General features: G+C 42.5%; 1 protein-coding gene across 1 annotated transcript; it reads right to left on the bottom strand.

Annotated features, from left to right (window-relative positions):
* Window positions 1-436: 436 nt before the first annotated feature.
* Window positions 437-8863, bottom strand: LOC139367499 (interleukin-21 receptor). Its single transcript, XM_071105729.1, has 8 exons — window positions 8689-8863; window positions 7521-7665; window positions 6975-7177; window positions 5592-5752; window positions 5338-5506; window positions 5139-5226; window positions 4955-5033; window positions 437-4860 (listed from the first exon to the last, which is right to left on the bottom strand). The coding sequence occupies exons 1-8, from the start codon at window positions 8756-8758 to the stop codon at window positions 4438-4440; spliced, it is 1338 nt and encodes a 445-aa protein (XP_070961830.1). The 5' UTR covers window positions 8759-8863; the 3' UTR covers window positions 437-4437.
* Between the last annotated feature and the right edge of the window lie 11804 nt (window positions 8864-20667).

Here is a 20667-nt window from a genome sequence, read left to right as displayed (position 1 = left end):
GGACCTATTGGGGGTAAGCAAATTGGAGTGGGTCTAGGGTATCAGGTAGGGTGGAGGTGATATGACCCTTGACTAGTCTCTCAAAGCACTTCATGATGACAGAAGTGAGTGTTACAGGGTAATAGTCATTTAGTTCAGTTACCTTAGCTTTCTTGGGAACAGGAACAATGGTAGCCATTTTGATGCATGTGGGGACAGCAGACAGGGATAGGGATTGATTGAATATGTCCATAAACACACCAGCCAGCTGGTCTGCGCATGACCTCAGGATGCGGCTAGGGATGCCGTCTGGGCCAGCAGCCTTGCGAGGGTTAACAAGTTTAAATGTTTTACTCACGTCGGCCACAGAGAAGGAGAGCCCACAGTCTTTGGTAGCGCGCAAAGAAGTTGTTTCATTTGTCTGGGAGCAAGACACTGGTGTACGCGACGGGGCTGGTTTTCTTTTTGTAATCCGTGATTGTCTGTAGACCCTGCCACATTCATCTCGTGTTTGAGCCATTGAATTGCGACTCTACTTTGTCTCTGTACTGACGCTTTGCTTGTTTGATTGCCTTGCCGAGGCGCCAGTGTGGTTCCCACCGTGAAACATGGATGAGGAGGTGGGATGGTGTGGGGGTGCTTTGCTGGTGACACTGTCTGTGATTTATTTAGAATTCAAGGCACACTTAACCAGCATGGCTACCACAGCATTCTGCAGCGATACGCCATCCCATCTGGTTTGCGCTTAGTGGGACTATCATTTGTTTTTTAACAGGACAATGACCCAACACACCTCCAGGCTGTGTAAGGGCTATTTGACCAAGAAGGAGAGTGATAGAGTGCTGCATCAGATGACCTGGCCTCCACAATCACCCGACCTCAACCCAATTGAGATGGTTTGGGATGAGTTGGACTGCAGAGTGAAGGAAAAGCGGCCAACAAGTGCTCAGCATATGTGAGAACTCCTTCAAGACTGTTGGAAAAGCATTCCAGGTGAAGCTGGTTGAGATAATGGCAAGAGTGTGCAAAGCTGTCATCAAGGCAAAGGGTGGCTACTTTGAGGAATCTCCAATAAAAAATATATTTTGATTTTTTAAACATTTTTTGGTTGCTACATGATTCTATATGTGTTATTACATAGTTTTGATGTCTTTGCTATTATTCTACAATGTAGAAAATAGTAAAAATAAAGAAAAACCCTCGAATGAGTAAGTGTATCAAAATGTTTGATTGGTAATATATATATATATATATACACACTGCTCAAAAAAATAAAGGGAACAATTAAACAACACAATGTAACTCCAAGTCAATCACACTTCTGTGAAATCAAACTGTTCACTTAGGAAGCAACACTGATTGACAATAAATTTCACATGCTGTTGTGCAAATGGAATAGACAACAGGTGGAAATTATAGGCAATTAGCAAGACACCCCCAATAAAGGAGTGGTTCTGCAGGTGGTGACCACAGACCACTTCTCAGTTCCTATTCTTCCTGGCTGATGTTTTGGTCACTTTTGAATGCTGGCGGTGCTTTCACTCTAGTGGTAGCATGAGAGGGAGTCTACAACCCACACAAGTGGCTCAGGTAATGCAGCTCATCCAGAATGGAACATCAATGCGAGCTGTGGCAAGACGGTTTGCTGTGTCTGTCAGCGTAGTGTCCAGAGCATGGAGGCGCTACCAGGAGACAGGCCAGTACATCAGGAGACGTGGAGGAGGCCGTAGGAAGGCAACAACCCAGCAGCAGGACCGCTACCTCCGCCTTTGTGCAAGGAGGAGCAGGAGGAGCACTGCCAGAGCCCTGCAAAATGACCTCCAGCAGGCCACAAATGTGCATGTGTCTGCTCAAACGGTCAGAAATAGACTCCATGAGGGTGGTATGAGGGCCCGACATCCACAGGTGGGGGTTGTGCTTACAGCCCAACACCGTGCAGGACGTTTGCCACTGGTGCCCTGTGCTCTTCACAGATGAAAGCAGGTTCACACTGAGCACATGTGACAGACGTGACAGAGTCTGGAGACGCCGTGGAGAACGTTCTGCTGCCTGCAACATCCTCCAGCATGACCGGTTTGGTGGTGGGTCAGTCATGGTGTGGGGTGGCATTTCTTTGGGGGGCCGCACAGCCCTCCATGTGCTCGCCAGAGGTAGCCTGACTGCCATTAGGTACCGAGATGAGATCCTCAGACCCCTTGTGAGACCATATGCTAGTGCGGTTGGCCCTAGGTTCCTCCTAATGCAAGACAATGCTAGACCTCATGTGGCTGGAGTGCGTCAGCAGTTCCTGCAAGAGGAAGGCATTGATGCTATGGACTGGCCCGCCCGTTCCCCAGACCTGAATCCAATTGAGCACATCTGGGACATCATGTCTCGCTCCATCCACCACAGACTGTCCAGGAGTTGGCGGATGCTTTAGTCCAGGTCTGGGAGGAGATCCCTCAGGAGACCATCCGCAACCTCATCAGGAGCATGCCCAGGCATTGTAGGGAGGTCATACAGGCACGTGGAGGCCACACACACTACTGAGCCTCATTTTTACTTGTTTTAAGGACATTACATCAAAGTTGGATCAGCCTGTAGTGTGGTTTTCCACTTTAATTTTGAGTGTGACTCCAAATCCAGACCTCCATGGGTTGATACATTTGATTTCCATTGATCATTTTTGTGTGATTTTGTTGTCAGCACATTCAACTATGTAAAGAAAAAAGTATTTAATAAGAATATTTCATTCATTCAGATCTAGGATGTGTTATTTTAGTGTTCCCTTTATTTTTTTGAGCAGTGTATATATACATATATATTTAGATGTTACTGTCCCCACTACAACAAAAGATAACATTTATCCTTGAAACATTTAATTGAAATACTGTAGAATTCCATTAATTCCTATGGAGGACTGCTCTTATTAGGGAGTGGCAATATGGCCGACCGGTGGCTTCAAAGCCTCTCAATGACCAATACGTGGCATCAGCAATCCAGGGTTTATATAAATCATTGATTGAATTAGAGAAGTGTCTTGACCAGGGGTTTCCCAAACTCGGTCCCATCATGAAGCTTTGATTATTTGAATCAGCTGCGTAGTGCTGGGGCAAAAAAAGTGCTGTGAGGGTGGGATCATTTAGCCATTTGATTTAGAATTTTAGGACCCCTTTAGGGTCCTATCTTTTTTTATGTATTTGTTAAAATATTGAATTTGGTCTTTACTACGACAGCCCATAGAAACTCATCAAATAACACATTCATGAATGGATAAAAAGACAGTCAAAAAATATATCAGAAGGAATAGGGTTTTGAAGTGTCTGTCCTATATCTAGGAGATATAAGAAAGCTTAGGAAATATATATATACTGAACAAAAATATAAACACAACATGCAACAATTTCAATGATTTTACTGAGGAAGGAAATGAGTATTTTGAAATATATTCATTAGGCCCTAATCTATGGATTTCACATGACTGGGCAGGGGCACAGCCATGGGTGGGCCTGGGAAGGCATAAGCCCACCAGCTAGGGAGCCAGGCCCACCCACTGGGGAGCCAGGCCCAGCTAATCAGAATGAGTTTTTCCTAACAAGATAGAAATTCTCCTCTTCATCAACTGTCTGGGTGGCTGGTCACAGACAATCCCACAGGTCAAGAAGCCAGATGTGGAGGTCCTGAGCTGGCGTGGTTACACGTGGTCTGCGCTTGTAACGCCGGTTGGACATGCTGCCAAATTCTCTAAAATGACATTGGAGGCAGCTTATGGTAGAGAAATTAACATTCAATTCTCTAGCAACAGCTCTGGTGGACATTCCTACAGCCAGCATGCCAATTGCATGCTCCCTCAAAACTTCAGGCATCTGTGGCAAAACAATTGTGTGGTGTGACAAAACAGCACATGTTAGAATGGCCTTTTATTGTCCCAAGCACAGGGTGTAATGATCATGCTGTTTAATCAGCTTCTTGATATGCCACACCTGTCGGGTAGGTGGATTATCTTGGTAAAGGAGAAATGCTCACTAGCAGGGATGTAAACAAATTTGTGCACAAATTTTGAGAGAAATAAGCTTTTTGTGTATGGAAAATTTCTGGGATCCTTTATTTCAGCTCATGAAACATCGGATCAACACTTTATATGTTGCATTTATATTTTTGTTCATTATATATAATATATGCTTTTTTTTTTTTACACATTTAACCCCTTAATTTTGTTGGCACAAAACTACCTCCATATTTCCATTCATTTGTATGGGTTACCTTAAAACAATGTTTTCGTCACCGATTTTCGGGATGTCTCCTGGTCTGACTAACAGCGCTGTAGCTCTGCCAATTTCCACCGCAGATGTGGAAGGGAGACATGGGCAGATCTGGTGGATTGAGACGCAGCCCATACAAAAAACATATCTCTAGCTTAAACTGACTGATTTGGATGGGGATTTTGTATTATGTTGCTTAGATTGACGCACCGGTGCGTCAATAGACTCTAGGGGTAACTTCCTGACAATTCCCAGTGTCTGATAAGGTGCAGTAGTCACTGCTGCTGTTCACGTTGCTGTACCAAGCACTCTCCCGCTCCAGAGATGTGGTGCTGTGCAGCCAACACCCCGAGTCTGCTTCGATGGTGCTCTCTGGCTCACTCAGAGACACACTCTTCAGTGGGCCTCTGGGTGCCGGGAGTGGTGACCTCAGAGATACAGCATAAGCAATGCCCAGGAAAAGCGCATCAGACGCTGGGTTAGACAGGTTGTCGCTGGGGCCCTCCTGGATCATGTGATGGGGCACCAGTGAGGAGTGGTCATCATCCCGGACCGGTATGGTCTCAGTCAGGGTGTCGATTTGCAAGGTTTCCTCTGTCTTGAATAAGTCTGCCCCAGAGCCTGGGGTCACAACCCAGCTCTACAACCACAATCACCACAGAGTGTGTTAGTGTAATGTTCACTTCTCGTTGAGAAGTATTAAATGCATCAAGGGTGACATAAGTCTTTCTTACCCTGAAGTCCCCCTCACAGTCAGCGTAAAGGGACTGGAAGTATGGTGCTGGAGTTGGGATGAAGGTGGATTTATTCAACCTGCAATATATGAGACGTATCCACACCCCATGAATTACATGATAAAAGACATCTGTTCTTCCACCCACTGTAGATGTCACCAAAGGTAAGGTAATCCAAACGTACCTTACAATTGGAATGTAGCACAGAATTAGCAGTACTGGAACCAGCACACATAAAATGGCAGTAAATGTGTTTGTTGGAAATTCTCCGACTAAGGGGACAAAGAACATTGTAACAGCATTAGCCTGTAGAAACACAGCACAGGCAAGGAGTGGGCTCAAATTGTTCTAGTAAAGTGCCTAATGTCTTGACGGAACCATACCTTTTTGTGTGGGATCAGTCCTCCAACGAACCTCCGTTGCCCATTCACTCCACTGGCCTTGATACTGTTGTTGGTTGGGGATGGACCTCACGTTTACAATGTACTCTGTGTCTGGCTCAAAATTTTCATTGTTCACTGAGATGTTAGTTGAGTGGCAAACTTCGACAACCTGTGGGGGAAAATACGAGGAAATAGATCCATTTATTCTCCGGCTTTATTTTAGAAACATCTTTAGCCGTATTTGAGTGTCTTACTTTGCCTTGGTGGCCACTTCTGTAGAACCAGAGTTGATACTTCAGGTTGTCAGACAGAAGATTGCCAAATTGTAGATACTTCTCATAGCTACTCATCCAGGTAACACGGTGTTGACTTGACATCCGGTTGACGGTGAGATTGAATGGTGCATTGGGTTTGACTGGGGAGAGAAAGACACTTATGTCAAAGATTTGGGATGGAATTAAAGTGTCCACAAAAAGAAAAGCTTCCCACAGCCGGTCTGCTCATTGGGCAGCATTAAGCGGTCGTCTACGGCAGCAGGTTGACGAGGGCGGCATTTTCTGAGCTAAACTGACCCAAGACGCATCTCCAACAACAACATTTAAAATCTCACATAATTCTGCCCAAAAACAATGACAATTTCTCTCAACCAGTGGCATATGTGTTTTTTAGGTGAGCGCTGATGCCGCCCTGTGATAAGCAGTGTCCATTCCCAGCGCGCCTATCCAGGGTGCTGTTGGAGAGAAGCATCGCTGCGCCGCTCCACCAACGTTACGCAAAAAAATAATCTCACATAAATTATGTAGCAGATATAGGATATGGTTGAAAGAGTATGTAGACTTTTCTTTAGCCCACAGGCTGGAGATAAAATGTATGACAATGTAATGAGATGGACACTTTTTTACATCGTGCAGGTTTCTCTGATCAAATAGCCTAACCTAAATGGTGCTCAATCAAATACAAAATGCGCTGTTATGTTTAACAAACATCATATCCTACAAACAGGACAGGTCAAGGTAAAATGGACAATATGTCATGGACAATCACAACTGTTGTCCAGGAGTTTCACCCCATTGTTATGATCAGTGGTTTCAAGTTTGTATCCGTATCCAACTTTTATTCAGAACCACAAAATTAACCTGATGTCAACGTCCTGGAAAATATGTATTTTAAACATATGAAAAATACCTTTTCACTTTTCATTCAAGACCTAAATTGAACCTAACTTCAACGTCTGGAAAATACGTCTGTATGACATCTTTTCAATTTAATTTTGCCTACTGGGACTATTCTAGTTTTGGGGGGCAGCATTTTTTGGTCTAGCCTAGGGTGGCAGAATTGCAAGGACTGGCCGGTTATGCTTTACTTTACAGTGCCCTTATTACTGTGTACAGATTCCTGTAATTACAGTGTACCAAGTATTGTCATTATTCATTATTACGCTGTAGTTACAATACTTGGTATACTGTAATTACTTGAGTTAGTTGCACAGTAATAATGACACTGTTAAAGTAAAGTGTTACCTAGCTTCCCGAACCAACAACTTCAACAAGTAGCTATGCTTGTCAATTGAAGTTTGCATATGGGTAGGCATATCACAAAGTCATGTTTTGTATTGTAATTCTGTAATAAGCACTTACTATGCTTTACTGGCATGTATTCCTTATCCAGCAAGGTGGCGCTTACATGTCCATTGCTTCTGTTGTGATAGAGAGTGATCTTAAATCTTGAAGTGTCAAAAAAAAAATCGGACTCCTCATCAGGATCTGGATCAACGTCAGGATCTGGATGGGAAGTGTCCAATGAACAGGAGTAATAGCCATCGGTTTTCTTCAGCTCACCACTGTGTAATGAGTGGAAGTGAACAGGAAACAAATAAAGCGGGAAACAATATGAAGTCATAACATATCATTTACACACATTGCCTCAGTGTGTACTGTGTATACAGTGGTTCTTAACCTGGGGTACATGGCCTATCCACAGGGGGTACTTGGGAAGAATAATAAGAACATAGCCCACTGCTAAAATGCACATGAGGGGTTACTTAGTCGGTACTCCAGGCAGAGCAAATGTGGTAGGGGGGTAGACTAGGGGTACATTAACCAAAAAAGGTTGAGAACCACAATACTAATACATTTAAATTAATGTACTCAAGTTTTAGCAATATGAAATAGTGGGGGTCTCACCCATCAAATACCGTCCCGAAAGAGAGGTCCTCAATGCGCAGCCAGTAAGAGGACTGGTCTGTATGAGCAACCTCTGGCAGGATGCTCAGGGAACAGTTAATGGTGAACAGGTAATCACTTACACAGTCAAGGCTATATTCATGACCTGGAAGAGTCCACATGAAATACAACTGTATAAGCACTGAAATCACACAATGGTGCTTTACACCAGGGTTTCCCAAACTCAGTCATGGGGCCCCCCCTGGGTGCACGTTTAGTTTTGAAAGCTTAATGATGAGTTGGTTATTTGAATAAGATGTGTAGTGCTAGGGCAAAAAAACAAAAATGTGCACCAAGGGGGGGGGGGGGGGGGGGGGGGGCTCAGGACTGAGTTTGGAAAACCCTGCTACACTAACCACAATATCCTTATCTCGCACACCACAGAGAAATACACATTTCACATACAAATTCAAAAACAATATGTAAAATATATAAATTACATGTTTTGATGCACTGTAGGATTAAACAGAGGTGTGACCAAATTAATACGCTTCCTTACCAAGAAATACAAAATGTATTTAGCAAAGAATGAATTACATGTGTGTTACATCACATTTATTTCACACAGAATCTGTAATGGCTTGCAAACCATTACAGACTACACACAGACACCCTCAACTTACAATAGTCATCAGTCAATATTACATTTATTTGATAATTTGGTAATATTTTGTTTCTCATATTTAAAGTTTATAATTTATTCTCCAAATTGTTTAACTGTAAACCCATGCCATTTGTTGTTATATATATATTTTTTAAAGGATTTACTCTTGTTCTTGATCAGTGGAACTAAACCTGACACATGTGATGGTGATAAGTGAGTTAATTAACACAAAGCTTACAAAAAAGAGGCGAGTTCAGCAGGACACATTTTGGAATGTTCAGATAGAAATAGGTTACGTAGAACAAACATGCGTCTCTGACATGTAGAACAAAGGAATCATGTCTGCTCTATTCATGGCATTTCTGTCTGCAACATTCGACAACGTTTAGCAACTGAACGTGGCCCAGGTGTGTGCCAGGTTTTTCAAAAGGGTATGTCTTGTAGGCTTCTGCTAATGTGGTGTTATACAAGCAGTAGAACTGTTTATCAAGTTAGATAAATGTTCATTGTAAATGAGGTGTTTACCTGTTGTGGTATGATTCCCATTCAGGCAGACGATACTGTAAGACAGGACAATGGTGAGGAGCAGCCACATACTTCTGTATTCCCTGGGACACGTCTGTTGTTAACATCGATCAGGTATGGCATTACGTTGCTCTACTTTGACCTGACCTGGTCTTGTACAAAAATGAGCTTGACTGAGGTCTCTATGACAAAACAACTTGATGCCTGAAACTGAAAGTGGGAGGAGGATCCAGATTGTGACTTTATTCGGATAGCTATCACCCGCGCTGTCGTATGAGGTGGAGGATGTGTTTTTTTTTTTATAAGAGCAGTTTGTGGGGGACTTGAAGAGTTGATTAAGTGGGTGGTGTGCTCTGTAACCGTCATTCAACTTTAAATAGATTCAACACTAACATACAGTGTAAAATGTGTAGAGCAAAGAGCTATTGAGTTGTCAGATGATTGACAGTTGCCTGCTTTAATTAAGAGTTTATCATCCACTTTGTTTAAATCATATCTATATTTAATTAAATAAAAAATGTTCTGTTGACCTTTGACATTTAGTTTGGTTATAATGGTAATTAACTGTGTGATCTTTTTTGTAGGCAAGCCTGATATTCCTCTAATCTTGTTGGGAATTACATAAACAATAATAACATTGATCATACTGTCTGTACTACTATATACTTACATTCAGTCTCTTACCAATAAACAAACTTCTGTAACTATCCATAGTAATTGCAGTGAGGGGAGTGTTCCTGTTCGAATGACTGTGATCTGTATCTTTAATCTATTCTTGTCACCACAGTATCTTCAGTCTCTTCTTGCCATCTCAGGCATCATGCCATGCCAAGTCTGCTTGTTTGTGAAGATACAAAGACGATATTGGATAAAAAAAAGCACTCATAATTGTGTATTTATATATTTTCATATGTATATGGCACTGGATAAGAGGAACGAGCACATATTGTAGTAGAAAAAAAGATATAGAATAAGAAGGAGATGTTTGCGCTCTGTAGAGAGCGGGGATGTGTGAGTGAAATAGCGTGAGTAAATGTGTTTTTGTGGTGGTGCATGATTCTACACTGAACAAAAATATGAACCTTTACATGTTGGTCCCATGTTTCCTGAGCTGAAATAATTGTATTTTATTTCATTTCACCAGGTAGGCCAGTTGAGAACAAGTTCTCATTTACAACTGCGACCTGGCCAAGATAAAGCAAAGCAGTGTGACACAAACAACAACACAGACTTACACATGGAATAAACAAACATACAATCAATAACACAATGTAAAAAAAAGATCTCCCTCGCCCTCCATTTGGCAAATCTGACCATAATTCTATCCTCCTGATTCCTGCTTACAAGCAAAAATTAAAGCAGGAAGCACCAATGACTAGATCAATAAAAAAAAGTGGTCAGATGAAGCAGATGCTAAGCTACAGGACTGTTTTGCTAGCACAGACTGGAATATGTTCCGGGATTCCTCCGATGGCATTGAGGAGTAAACCACATCAGTCATTGGCTTCATCAATAAGTGCATCGATTACGTTGTCCCCCACAGTGACCGTACGTACATACCCCAACCAGAAGCCATGGATTACAGGCAACATCCGCACTGAGCTAAAGGCTAGAGCTGCTGCTTTCAAGGAGCGGGACTCCAACCCTGAAGCTTATAAGAAATCCCGCTATGCCCTCCGATGAACCATCAAACAGGCAAAGCATCAATACAGGACTAAGATTGAATCGTACTACACCGGCTCTGACAGGGCTTGCAAACCTTTACAGACTACAAAGGGAAGCCCAGACGAGAGCTGCCCAGTGACACGAGCCTACCTGACGAGCTAAACAACTTCTATGCTCACTTCGAGGCAAATAACACTGAAACATGCATGAGAGCACCAGCTGTTCTGGAAGACTGTGTGATCACGCTCTCCGCAGCCAATGTGAGTAAGACCTTTAAACAGGTCAACATTCACAAGGTTGCAGGGCCAGACGGATTACCAGGATGTGTACTGCCAGCATGCGCTGACCAAATGGCAAGTGTCTTCACTGACATTTTCAACCTCTCCCTGTCTGAGTCTGTAATACCAACATGTTTTAAGCAGACCACCATAGTGCCTGCCTAAACGACTACCAACCCTAAACGACTACCAACTGCTTTGAAAGGCTGGTCACGGCTCACATCAACACCATTATCCCAGAAACCCGAGACCCACTCCAATTTGCATGCCGCCCCAACAGATCCACAGATGATGCAATCTCTATTGCACTCCACACTGCCCTTTCCCACCTGGACAAAAGGAACACCTATGTGAGAATGCTATTCATTGACTACAGCTCAGCATTCAACACCATAGGGCCCTCAAAGTTCATCAGTAAGCTAAGGACCCTGGGACTAAACACCTGATAATGGAATTTACATGTTTAAATTACTGATTTAGAATATTCCACCCTGAAACCATATAATTGTACGAAATTGATTATAGTCAGTAAAGTTATAATTAATGATGTGTGTAGTTTTAGTCAGAATTAGGGTAAAACAATATATCTGTACAATATATTGTTTATAGTATCTTAAACACAGACTGTCTGAGCAAAATTTGGTGCCGACCTTGGCTAGGGGCCACTGAGAGATTTGGGAGAGGGCAGGGAGTACTTCTCACGGCCTCCCTAATCTTGGAGGAGGACAGGGAGTGCTTCTCACGGTCTCCATAATCTTTGTCGGCTGGGTAGTGATACAGTATGTGTGTAGGATACATACTGTTCGTGTGTATGTATGTGTGTATGATATCTACTGTTTGTGTGGAAGTATGTGTGCCACTATAAAATGGATGTCTTTATATTGTGGACTTCAGAACGTTCTCGTGAATAAACTGTACTGACCTTTTGCATAAGCTGAGTCTTTGACTAATTATTATTAAACCCATGGTCTTACAAACCCCGGGGATTGGTCAAAGCTATTGATTGATTGTTATTATCATTGGGATTGAAAATTCTCCTGATGTAACCGCATTCAGAGGTGGAAGAAGGATCGGACCAAAGCGCTGCGTGGTAAGTGTTCATGATGATTTTTCAAAACAAACTGAACACTGAAATACAAAACAATAAACGATGTGAACAAAACAAAAACCGAAACAGTACCGTGTGGCCCAAACACTCACACGGAAACAAACACCCACAAACCAAAAGTGAAACCCAGGCTACCTAAGTATGATTCTCAATCAGGGACAACGATTGACAGCTGCCTCTGATTGAGAACCATACTAGGCAGAACTCAAAACCCCAACATAGAAAAACACACATAGACTGCCCACCCAACTCACGCCCTGACCATACTAAAACAAAGACTAAACAAAGGAACTAAGGTCAGAATGTGACACCTGACAGCTTGGTCCTTCGAGACAGATTTCAATACCTGTTTTCTGTCATCCCATGGGAGTGCCGAAAACCGTGCACGGACAGATCAGAGATCTGAAGTTAAAGACCTGACCTCTGGAAATTGAGGTTCCATTTCAGGCCGGTTGCAAACTGGTACACGACAGAAAACAGTGACGAAATCCAACCAACATTGAATTCTCAGCTGCAAGATACGGTCAGTGATCTTTATTCAGTAGTTTGGGGTTAAATTCTAAACTTACAAAAAATGTAAGCATTGATCAAGATAAATGTGAGGGAGGATTTTAACTGTCCATATAATCTAATGTAGAGAAAGTTTATGACAAAAGTATCTATGTTAGTGTTGGCGGCACTGGGTCACAGATCTAATTAAGAAATGTTGAAGTACAATGTCGAACAGTAAGACCTAAAAGTAAAACGGGTTGAAGTACAGTAGCCGGAAAACGTAATGTAGAAGGCGAAATATAATAATAAAAATTATAAGGGACATAATTTGTATGAATATAGATCCCCTGTCGAAATACGTTTTGGAGAGGATAGTCGAGATCTACCGGAGGCGCGCAAAATAGGTCTGATTATTCCAAACAGGAGGAAGGAGGTTATACCCATAGAAAGTGAGAATACATATTACAAAATAAATGTAATAATTGAGTAAGTACACACATCGATTGTGAGAATAAGCATAACAGTAATTGAATAAACATGGGTGGTCCTCAAAGGAGGTCCCGGAATTAACCAGGGATGAGAGTATATGCAGTCTGAGGATAAGAGGAATGGGTATTATGGTCCGAAATGGAGACAGAAATACGGGTTCATGGGGCGTCTAGATGTGGACAAGCTGGAGGTTATAATAGAACAGATGCATGAAACCTGTGGTAATAACATCCAGAGACAACAATCAGAAGGTTTGGATACAGCCAGGGTGTGGCTGTCAGAGGCCCGGAAAAGAGTAGAAGGTAATAATAGAAGGGTTTAGGAGCGATATGGAGCGACTGACCGAGAGTTTTAAACTAAATACAGGAGAATTGGAAATGGCTGTCCAACCGATAGTGGGGAAAGACTGGGCAGCAGTGAGGGGAGCCTGGGTTCCAGGGCAAGGAGGAGGACCGGTTTTTACCATGGGCAGGAGATGGGGATTATGCAGACAAATTGACACAGCTCTGTAATAATCTTAGGGACTATTACCGTAGACATGCAGACTTTTCAAAGATACATGAGTGTAAACAAGGGGATGGGGAAACTGTTAGCCAGTATTTACAGAGAATGAGAGACGTGTTCAATGCTAATAGTGGACTGGTAGATCCTAGACAGGGAGAGGACGGACCTTACCACCAACAGTTAAAAATAGCCTTCTTGAGTGGTATGAAGCCTGACATTTGCCAAATCATAAAAGAGACTCTGATAGGGTGGGGAACAGCCACATTAGCCAAAGTAAAAAGGTATGCTAGACACCATGAGCATAATGGCAAGGAAAAGAAAAGTAAGAAAGAACAGACAGGAGCAGAACATTTGATCGCCACTCTTGGGGAAATTGCAGGAAAGAGCAGGAAGGGTTTTAAAGCGAAAGGGGGAAACAGGGAGAGTAGAAAGTGGATAGAACCCGAGGACAGAAAGTGCTACAACTGCAATAAAACAGGCCACATGGCAGAGGATTGTAAGGCCCCACCAAGGAACAGTAGACAGAGACAGTTTAGGGAGAGACGGAAGAGGGAACGTAGGCGAATGAGAGAGCGAAAGGAGTAGTAGGAGCAAAAAGGCAAGTGTAGAGAATCGGTGAGAGAAAGTTACAAGAAGGATATCAGCAGGGAAAAAATGATGTGCGTGTGAGACCTAATAACTTATCAAAAGTCATAATAGTAATTATTCCTAAATTCTGAGTAGGAGATAGAGAGAGTGACAAGAGTCAAGAGAGGAAAGGAAAATAGAAGATAAGGGGACATACAGAGAGAAAGAGCGAGGCAGAGACAACGAGAGAGAGAGTAAGGAGAATCCTCGCTGGGGAAATGCTTGGACCTTTAAATTAGGGCTATTTTCTGGGAATTGTCTCGGTAGTAATGACTGATTTTATGACTACAGACAATTATAAAAAATAGTTATTTGCGTGGAGTCTCTATCATTTCAAAAAGTGCTGGTGGTCCAACGGTAGATTTCTTGCCTACCATGCGTGAGACTCAGGTTCATATCTCAGCCTAAGCAAACTAGTCAAGTAGTAGGGAAATTTCATAGATTTAAAGTACAGTATTGTGTCCAAGGGTAGCGCATGTTCAATTGAGTACATATAACCATTGAGGAAATGTGAAACTAATGATTGGAGAGAGTACAATGGAATTATCATTATTATTAGGTTTTGTTTGTAGTCAACGTTTGGGTTTCTGAATCGGGGTAGTATAATGAATGCTGACCAAGTGTTTTTTTCTGGGAAAAGGAGTGATTCATTGTCTCTCTTTGGAAATGTTTTCTGAGGGCTGTAATCTTGAAGGGAGTGAGTGAGATAGAGGCATATTTCTACTACATTGAAAAGGTCTGGAAATGTTTTGTTTGTTTTTATCCTAGGGGTTTGAGGAGATTTCCATTTTTCCTAGAGAGACGATATCTTAAAGGAATTTTAAAAGTTTTATTTTCTGAATTTTAATTAAACACGGGAATTATTTTTGATAAAGGAATGTTTTGGGAACCTGGGATACAACATGTAGAAAATGTTTGATGGTTTTTCTTTAATTTGTCAAATATAGTAAGAAACATTACTGTGAAAGGGTGGTATGACTTTTGACCTCTATCATGGCTTTTCTTTGTGGTCTGATCAGCCTCATGGGAGGGCCATTTGAATAATGAATTTAAGGTAATTTGTAATACTGATTTTAAGGTGGCTTAAAGTAATGTTTAGAAATCTAGCAAAGTTTTATTTTCCTTTAGGTAGTCAGCTGTTGTTGTATGCAGTGTAAGACATTTGACACTTAGAGATTACTACCATAGACGTGATTTTTCTCAAATCCATGAGTTCAGACAGGGAGACAGTGAGACATTTAGTCTATATTTGGAAACAACCTATATTTGATACTGACGGTTGTGGGAAGGAGCGACAGACAGATAGTAGAAAAGGCAGACGGAGAAGGGCTCCGCCGCCCTATGCGGAGGCCTAAGGTGACCTTGATGGTTTGGGAGTATGAGGAGAAGGAGGGAAGGTGGCCAGCAAATGAGCAAGATAGAGAGAAAGCTGAAGGAATTTGAGGAGAATGAAAGGGAGAGACTGGGAGTGAGGAGCAGGAGACCTGGAGCATTACGAAGGTTAGAATCTCATAATAAGCCAGGATTGAGAGAAGACAGAAGTGACACAGAATAATTAGAAGACGATGAGCAGATACCCCAATTCCCCAATTCCCACACACACACCAGACACGATAGAAGTCTATAGGGCATGGACACAGAGGGATGTAGCAAGTGCATTAGAAGGAGTCGCACATCCTAAAACTGGATTTTGGGGATTCAGAAGAGTTTTGGTACAAGGATAAGTTGCCCATACTACCTAAGTCATTGTTTAGGTATGCAGCAATATTGATACATGGGCAGAGTCACGTATCAATAGGAGGGATGGTACAGGTAATTAGACAACATTTTGTAGAATAAAGATGGTGGAGCAGGTTAGGAAAGACGTTGTGGCCTATGTGATAACGAACTACTTACATTTTTTTTATAATAGATAAATATAGCAAATGGGTAGAAGCGTTCCAAACTTACTTGGCGGACACGATTATGGTTAGTAAAATATTAGGTCAAAATATTATCCCTAGAGTTGGTTTACTAAGATATATGTCTTTAAATAATGGATGACATTCTAGCTAATCAGGTAGAAAAAAATAGAATGCCAGAGTTAGGGACCAGAACAGGTAGACCTAGAAGTTGAAGATATACAGTGGGGCAAAAAAGTATTTAGTCAGCCACCAATTGTGCAAGTTCTCCCACTTAAAAAGATGAGAGAGGCCTGTAATTCTCATCATAGGTACACTTCAACTATGACAGACAAAATGAGAAAAAAAATCCTGAAAATCACATTGTAGGATTTTTAATGAATTTATTTGCAAATTATGGTGGAAAATAAGTATTTGGTCACCTACAAACAAGCAAGATTTCTGGCTCTCACAGACCTGTAACTTCTTCTTTAAGAGGCTCCTCTGTCCTCCCACTCGTTACCTATATTAATGGCACCTGTTTGAACTTGTTATCAGTATAAAAGACACCTGTCCACAACCTCAAACAGTCACACTCCAAACTCCACTATGGCCTGATGGTTACTGATGGTTCTTGTCATTAAAAATCCTACAATGTGATTTTCTGGATTTTGTTTCCGCATTTTGTCTGTCATAGTTGAAGTGTACCTATGATGAAAATGACAGGCCTCTCTCATCTTTTTAAGTGGGAGAACTTGCACAATTGGTGGCTGACTAAATACTTTTTTGCCCCACTGTACACATACAAGCACTGCTGCTCACACACACAGAGTTAGGAGAAGAACCGAGTACCAACAGGGTCCGGGGATTACCTCCTTAACGAAGATTCCCTATCCCGACAGTTCAACACTGTGTGTGCCCCTAGAGGTGTGAGTATGGGGTGGTACCTAGCAGATCGACTTAAGGGCAAGAGAGGGTTGGCGGTTTTTGGGAAGAGTAGGGACTCTGAGCTGCATCATAGTCTTGGTAATCTTTCTGATACATCCAGATCCACCACCTGCCGGTACTAATTATATGACGCCATTGTCATTGATAAAAAGTAAAAGATAAACTATATAATACACTGAAGAGTGTCTTACAGAATAAGGAGTCAAAGAATGGCTGAAAGGTAATCGTTGATGTGACTGACTTAGGTTTGGAAGTACAGGAGAAAATTGTTAACCTAACAGCACCTATAACCTCACTGAGTTCCCTGAATTCCTATCGGACCTTGTAGTCATAGCGGATAATATTCTAATCTTTGGTGACTTTAATATTCACATGGAAAAGTCCACAGACCCACTCCAAAAGGCTTTGGGAGCCATCATCGACTCAGTGGGTTTTGTCCAACATGTCTCTGGACCCACTCACTGTCACAGTCATACGCTGGACCTAGTTTTGTCCCATGGAATAAATGTTGTGGATCTTAATGTTTTTCCTCATAATCCTGGACTATCGGACCACCATTTTATTACGTTTGCAATTGCAACAAATAATCTGCTCAGACCCCAACCAAGGATCATCAAAAGTCGTACTATAAATTCACAGACAGCACAAAGATTCCTTGATGTCCTTCCAGATTCCCTCTGTCTACCCAAGGACGCCAGAGGACAAAAATCAGTTAACCACCTAACTGAGGAACTCCATTTAACCTTGCGCAATACCCTAGATGCAGTTGCACCCCTAAAAACAAAAAACATTTCTCATAAGAAACTAGCTCCGTGGTACACAGAAAATACCCGAGCTCTGAAGCAAGCTTCCAGAAAATTGGAACGGAAATGGCGCCACACCAAACTGGAAGTCTTCCGACTAGCTTGGAAAGACAGTACCGTGCAGTACCGAAGAGCCCTTACTGCTGCTCGATCATCCTATTTTTCTAACTTAATTGAGGAAAATAAGAACAATCCGAAATTCCTCTCTTGAAAAAGCCAAACCTTGACCCAGAAAATATAAAAAACTATCGGCCTACATCGAATCTTCCATTCCTCTCAAAAATTTTAGAAAAGGCTGTTGCGCAACAACTCACTGCCTTCCTGAAGACAAACAATGTATACAAAATGCTTCAGTCTGGTTTTAGACCCCATCATAGCACTGAGACGGCACTTGTGAAGGTGGTAAATGACATTTTAATGGCATCGGACCGAGGCTCTGCATCTGTCCTCGTGCTCCTAGACCTTAGTGCTGCTTTTGATACCATCGATCACCACATTCTTTTGGAGAGATTGGAAACCCAAATTGGTCTACATGGACAAGTTCTGGCCTGGTTTAGATCTTATCTGTCGGAAAGATATCAGTTTGTCTCTGTGAATGGTTTGTCCTCTGACAAATCAACTGTAAATTTCGGTGTTCCTCAAGGTTCCGTTTTAGGACCACTATTGTTTTCACTATGTATTTTACCTCTTGGGGATGTTATTCGAAAACATAATGTTAACTTTCACTGCTATGCGGATGACACACAGCTGTACATTTCAATGAAACATGGTGAAGCCCCAAAATTGCCCTTGCTAGAAGAATGTGTTTCAGACATAAGGAAGTGGATGGCTGCAAACTTTCTACTTTTAAACTCGGACAAAACAGAGATGCTTGTTCTAGGTCCCAAGAAACAAAGAGATCTTCTGTTGAATCTGACAATTAATCTTAATGGTTGTACAGTCGTCTCAAATAAAACTGTGAAGGACCTCGGCGTTACTCTGGACCCTGATCTCTCTTTTGAAGAACATATCAAGACCATTTCAAGGACAGCTTTTTTCCATCTACGTAACATTGCAAAAATCAGAAACTTTCTGTCCAAAAATGATGCAGAAAAATTAATCCATGCTTTTGTCACTTCTAGGTTAGACTACTGCAATGCTCTACTTTCCGGCTACCCGGATAAAGCACTAAATAAACTTCAGTTAGTGCTAAATACGGCTGCTAGAATCCTGACTAGAACCAAAAAATGTGATCATATTACTCCAGTGCTAGCCTCTCTACACTGGCTTCCTGTCAAAGCAAGGGCTGATTTCAAGGTTTTACTGCTAACCTACAAAGCATTACATGGGCTTGCTCCTACCTATCTCACTGATTTGGTCCTGCCGTACATACCTACACGTACGCTACGGTCACAAGACGCAGGCCTCCTAATTGTCCCTTGAATTTCTAAGCAAACAGCTGGCGGCAGGGCTTTCTCCTATAGAGCTCCATTTTTATGGAACTGTCTGCCTACCCATGTCAGAGACGCAAACTCGGTCTCAACCTTTAAGTCTCTACTGAAGACTCATCTCTTCAGTGGGTCATATGATTGAGTGTAGTCTGGCCCAGGAGTGGGAGGGTGAACGGAAAGGATCTGGAGCAAAGTGGGTGGGGTTATATCCTTCCTGTTTGGCCCTGTCCGGGGGTGTCCTCGGATGGGGCCACAGTGTCTCCTGACCCCTCCTGTCTCAGCCTCCAGTATTTATGCTGCAGTAGTTTATGTGTCGGGGGGCTAGGGTCAGTTTGTTATATCTGGAGTACTTCTCCTGTCCTATTCGGTGTCCTGTGTGAATCTAAGTGTGCGTTCTCTAATTCTCTCTTTCTCTCTCTCGGAGGACCTGAGCCCTAGGACCATGCCCCAGGACTACCTGACATGATGACTCCTTGCTGTCACCAGTCCACCTGGCCGTGCTGATGCTCCAGTTTCTTTCAACTGTTCTGCCTTATTATTATTCGACCATGCTGGTCATTTATGAACATTTGAACATCTTGGCCATGTTCTTTTATAATCTCCACCCGGCACAGCCAGAAGAGGACTGGCCATCCCACATATATATGCTCTCTCTAATTCTCTCTTTCTTTCTCTCTCTCGGAGGACCTGAGCCCTAGGACCATGCCCCAGGAATACCTGACATGATGACTCCTTGCTGTCCCCAGTCCACCTGACTGTGCTGCTGCTCCAGTTTCAACTGTTCTGCCTTATTATTATTCGACCATGCTGGTCATTTATGAACATTTGAACATCTTGACCATGTTCTGTTATAATCTCCACCCGGCACAGCCAGAAGAGGACTGGCCACCCCACATAGCCTGGTTCCTCTCTAGGTTTCTTCCTAGGTTTTGGCCTTTCTAGGGAGTTTTTCCTAGCCACCGTGCTTCTACACCTGCATTGCTTGCTGTTTGGGGTTTTAGGCTGGGTTTCTGTACAGCACTTTGAGATATCAGCTGATGTACGAAGGGCTATATAAATACATTTGATTTGATTTGATTTGATAACTGATGTAGGGTGGGCTCATACCAGCAAAGGACGCATATGACAGAAACTACCAGAAAGGGTTGTTAGGAACTAGTGCCCCGGTGTTATTGGTCCAACCAGTTCGAGTTAGTCATCAGAAGCCAGTTATAAGAGGCTAAAGTAGGCACAGGAGGAGTTTTGACCAGGATGGGAGTAGCTTTGTCTAGATGGATGCTATTGGCATCCTCAGGGAAGTTACAAATTAATACAAAGCTATGAATCAAATAGGTGAAGACTTTACCACTACGTTCTTTTGGTGGTTGACAATAAATAAAAATGTGGATTGGATTAATGACATCTATTATAATCAACAGAGATTCGTGAATGATACTGTGGATACAGTAAAGGGGTTCTCTAACCAATTATCCGCCACCTCCCTCATGACCTGGTAAAATAGACTGACTCTCGATATGTTAATTGGCAGAAAAAGGCGGGGTATGTAGAATGATTGGGGTTCATTGCTGTACGTTTATTTTTTAATAACACAGCTCCAGACGGATCAGTGACCAAGGCCCTGGCTTGTGACAACACCTCCCTCTGCAACTGGATCCTGGACTTCCTGACAGGCGGCCCCCAGGTGGTAAGGGTAGGGAACAACACATCCACCACGCTGATCCTCAACACAGGGCCCCCTTAGGGGTACATGCTCAG

This window comes from Oncorhynchus clarkii, chromosome 16, assembly GCF_045791955.1.
Source record: "Oncorhynchus clarkii lewisi isolate Uvic-CL-2024 chromosome 16, UVic_Ocla_1.0, whole genome shotgun sequence".
Taxonomy (NCBI): Eukaryota; Metazoa; Chordata; class Actinopteri; order Salmoniformes; family Salmonidae; genus Oncorhynchus; species Oncorhynchus clarkii.
Note: the sequence above shows the minus strand (reverse complement) of the source record. Positions and strands in the feature narration are given on the sequence as shown.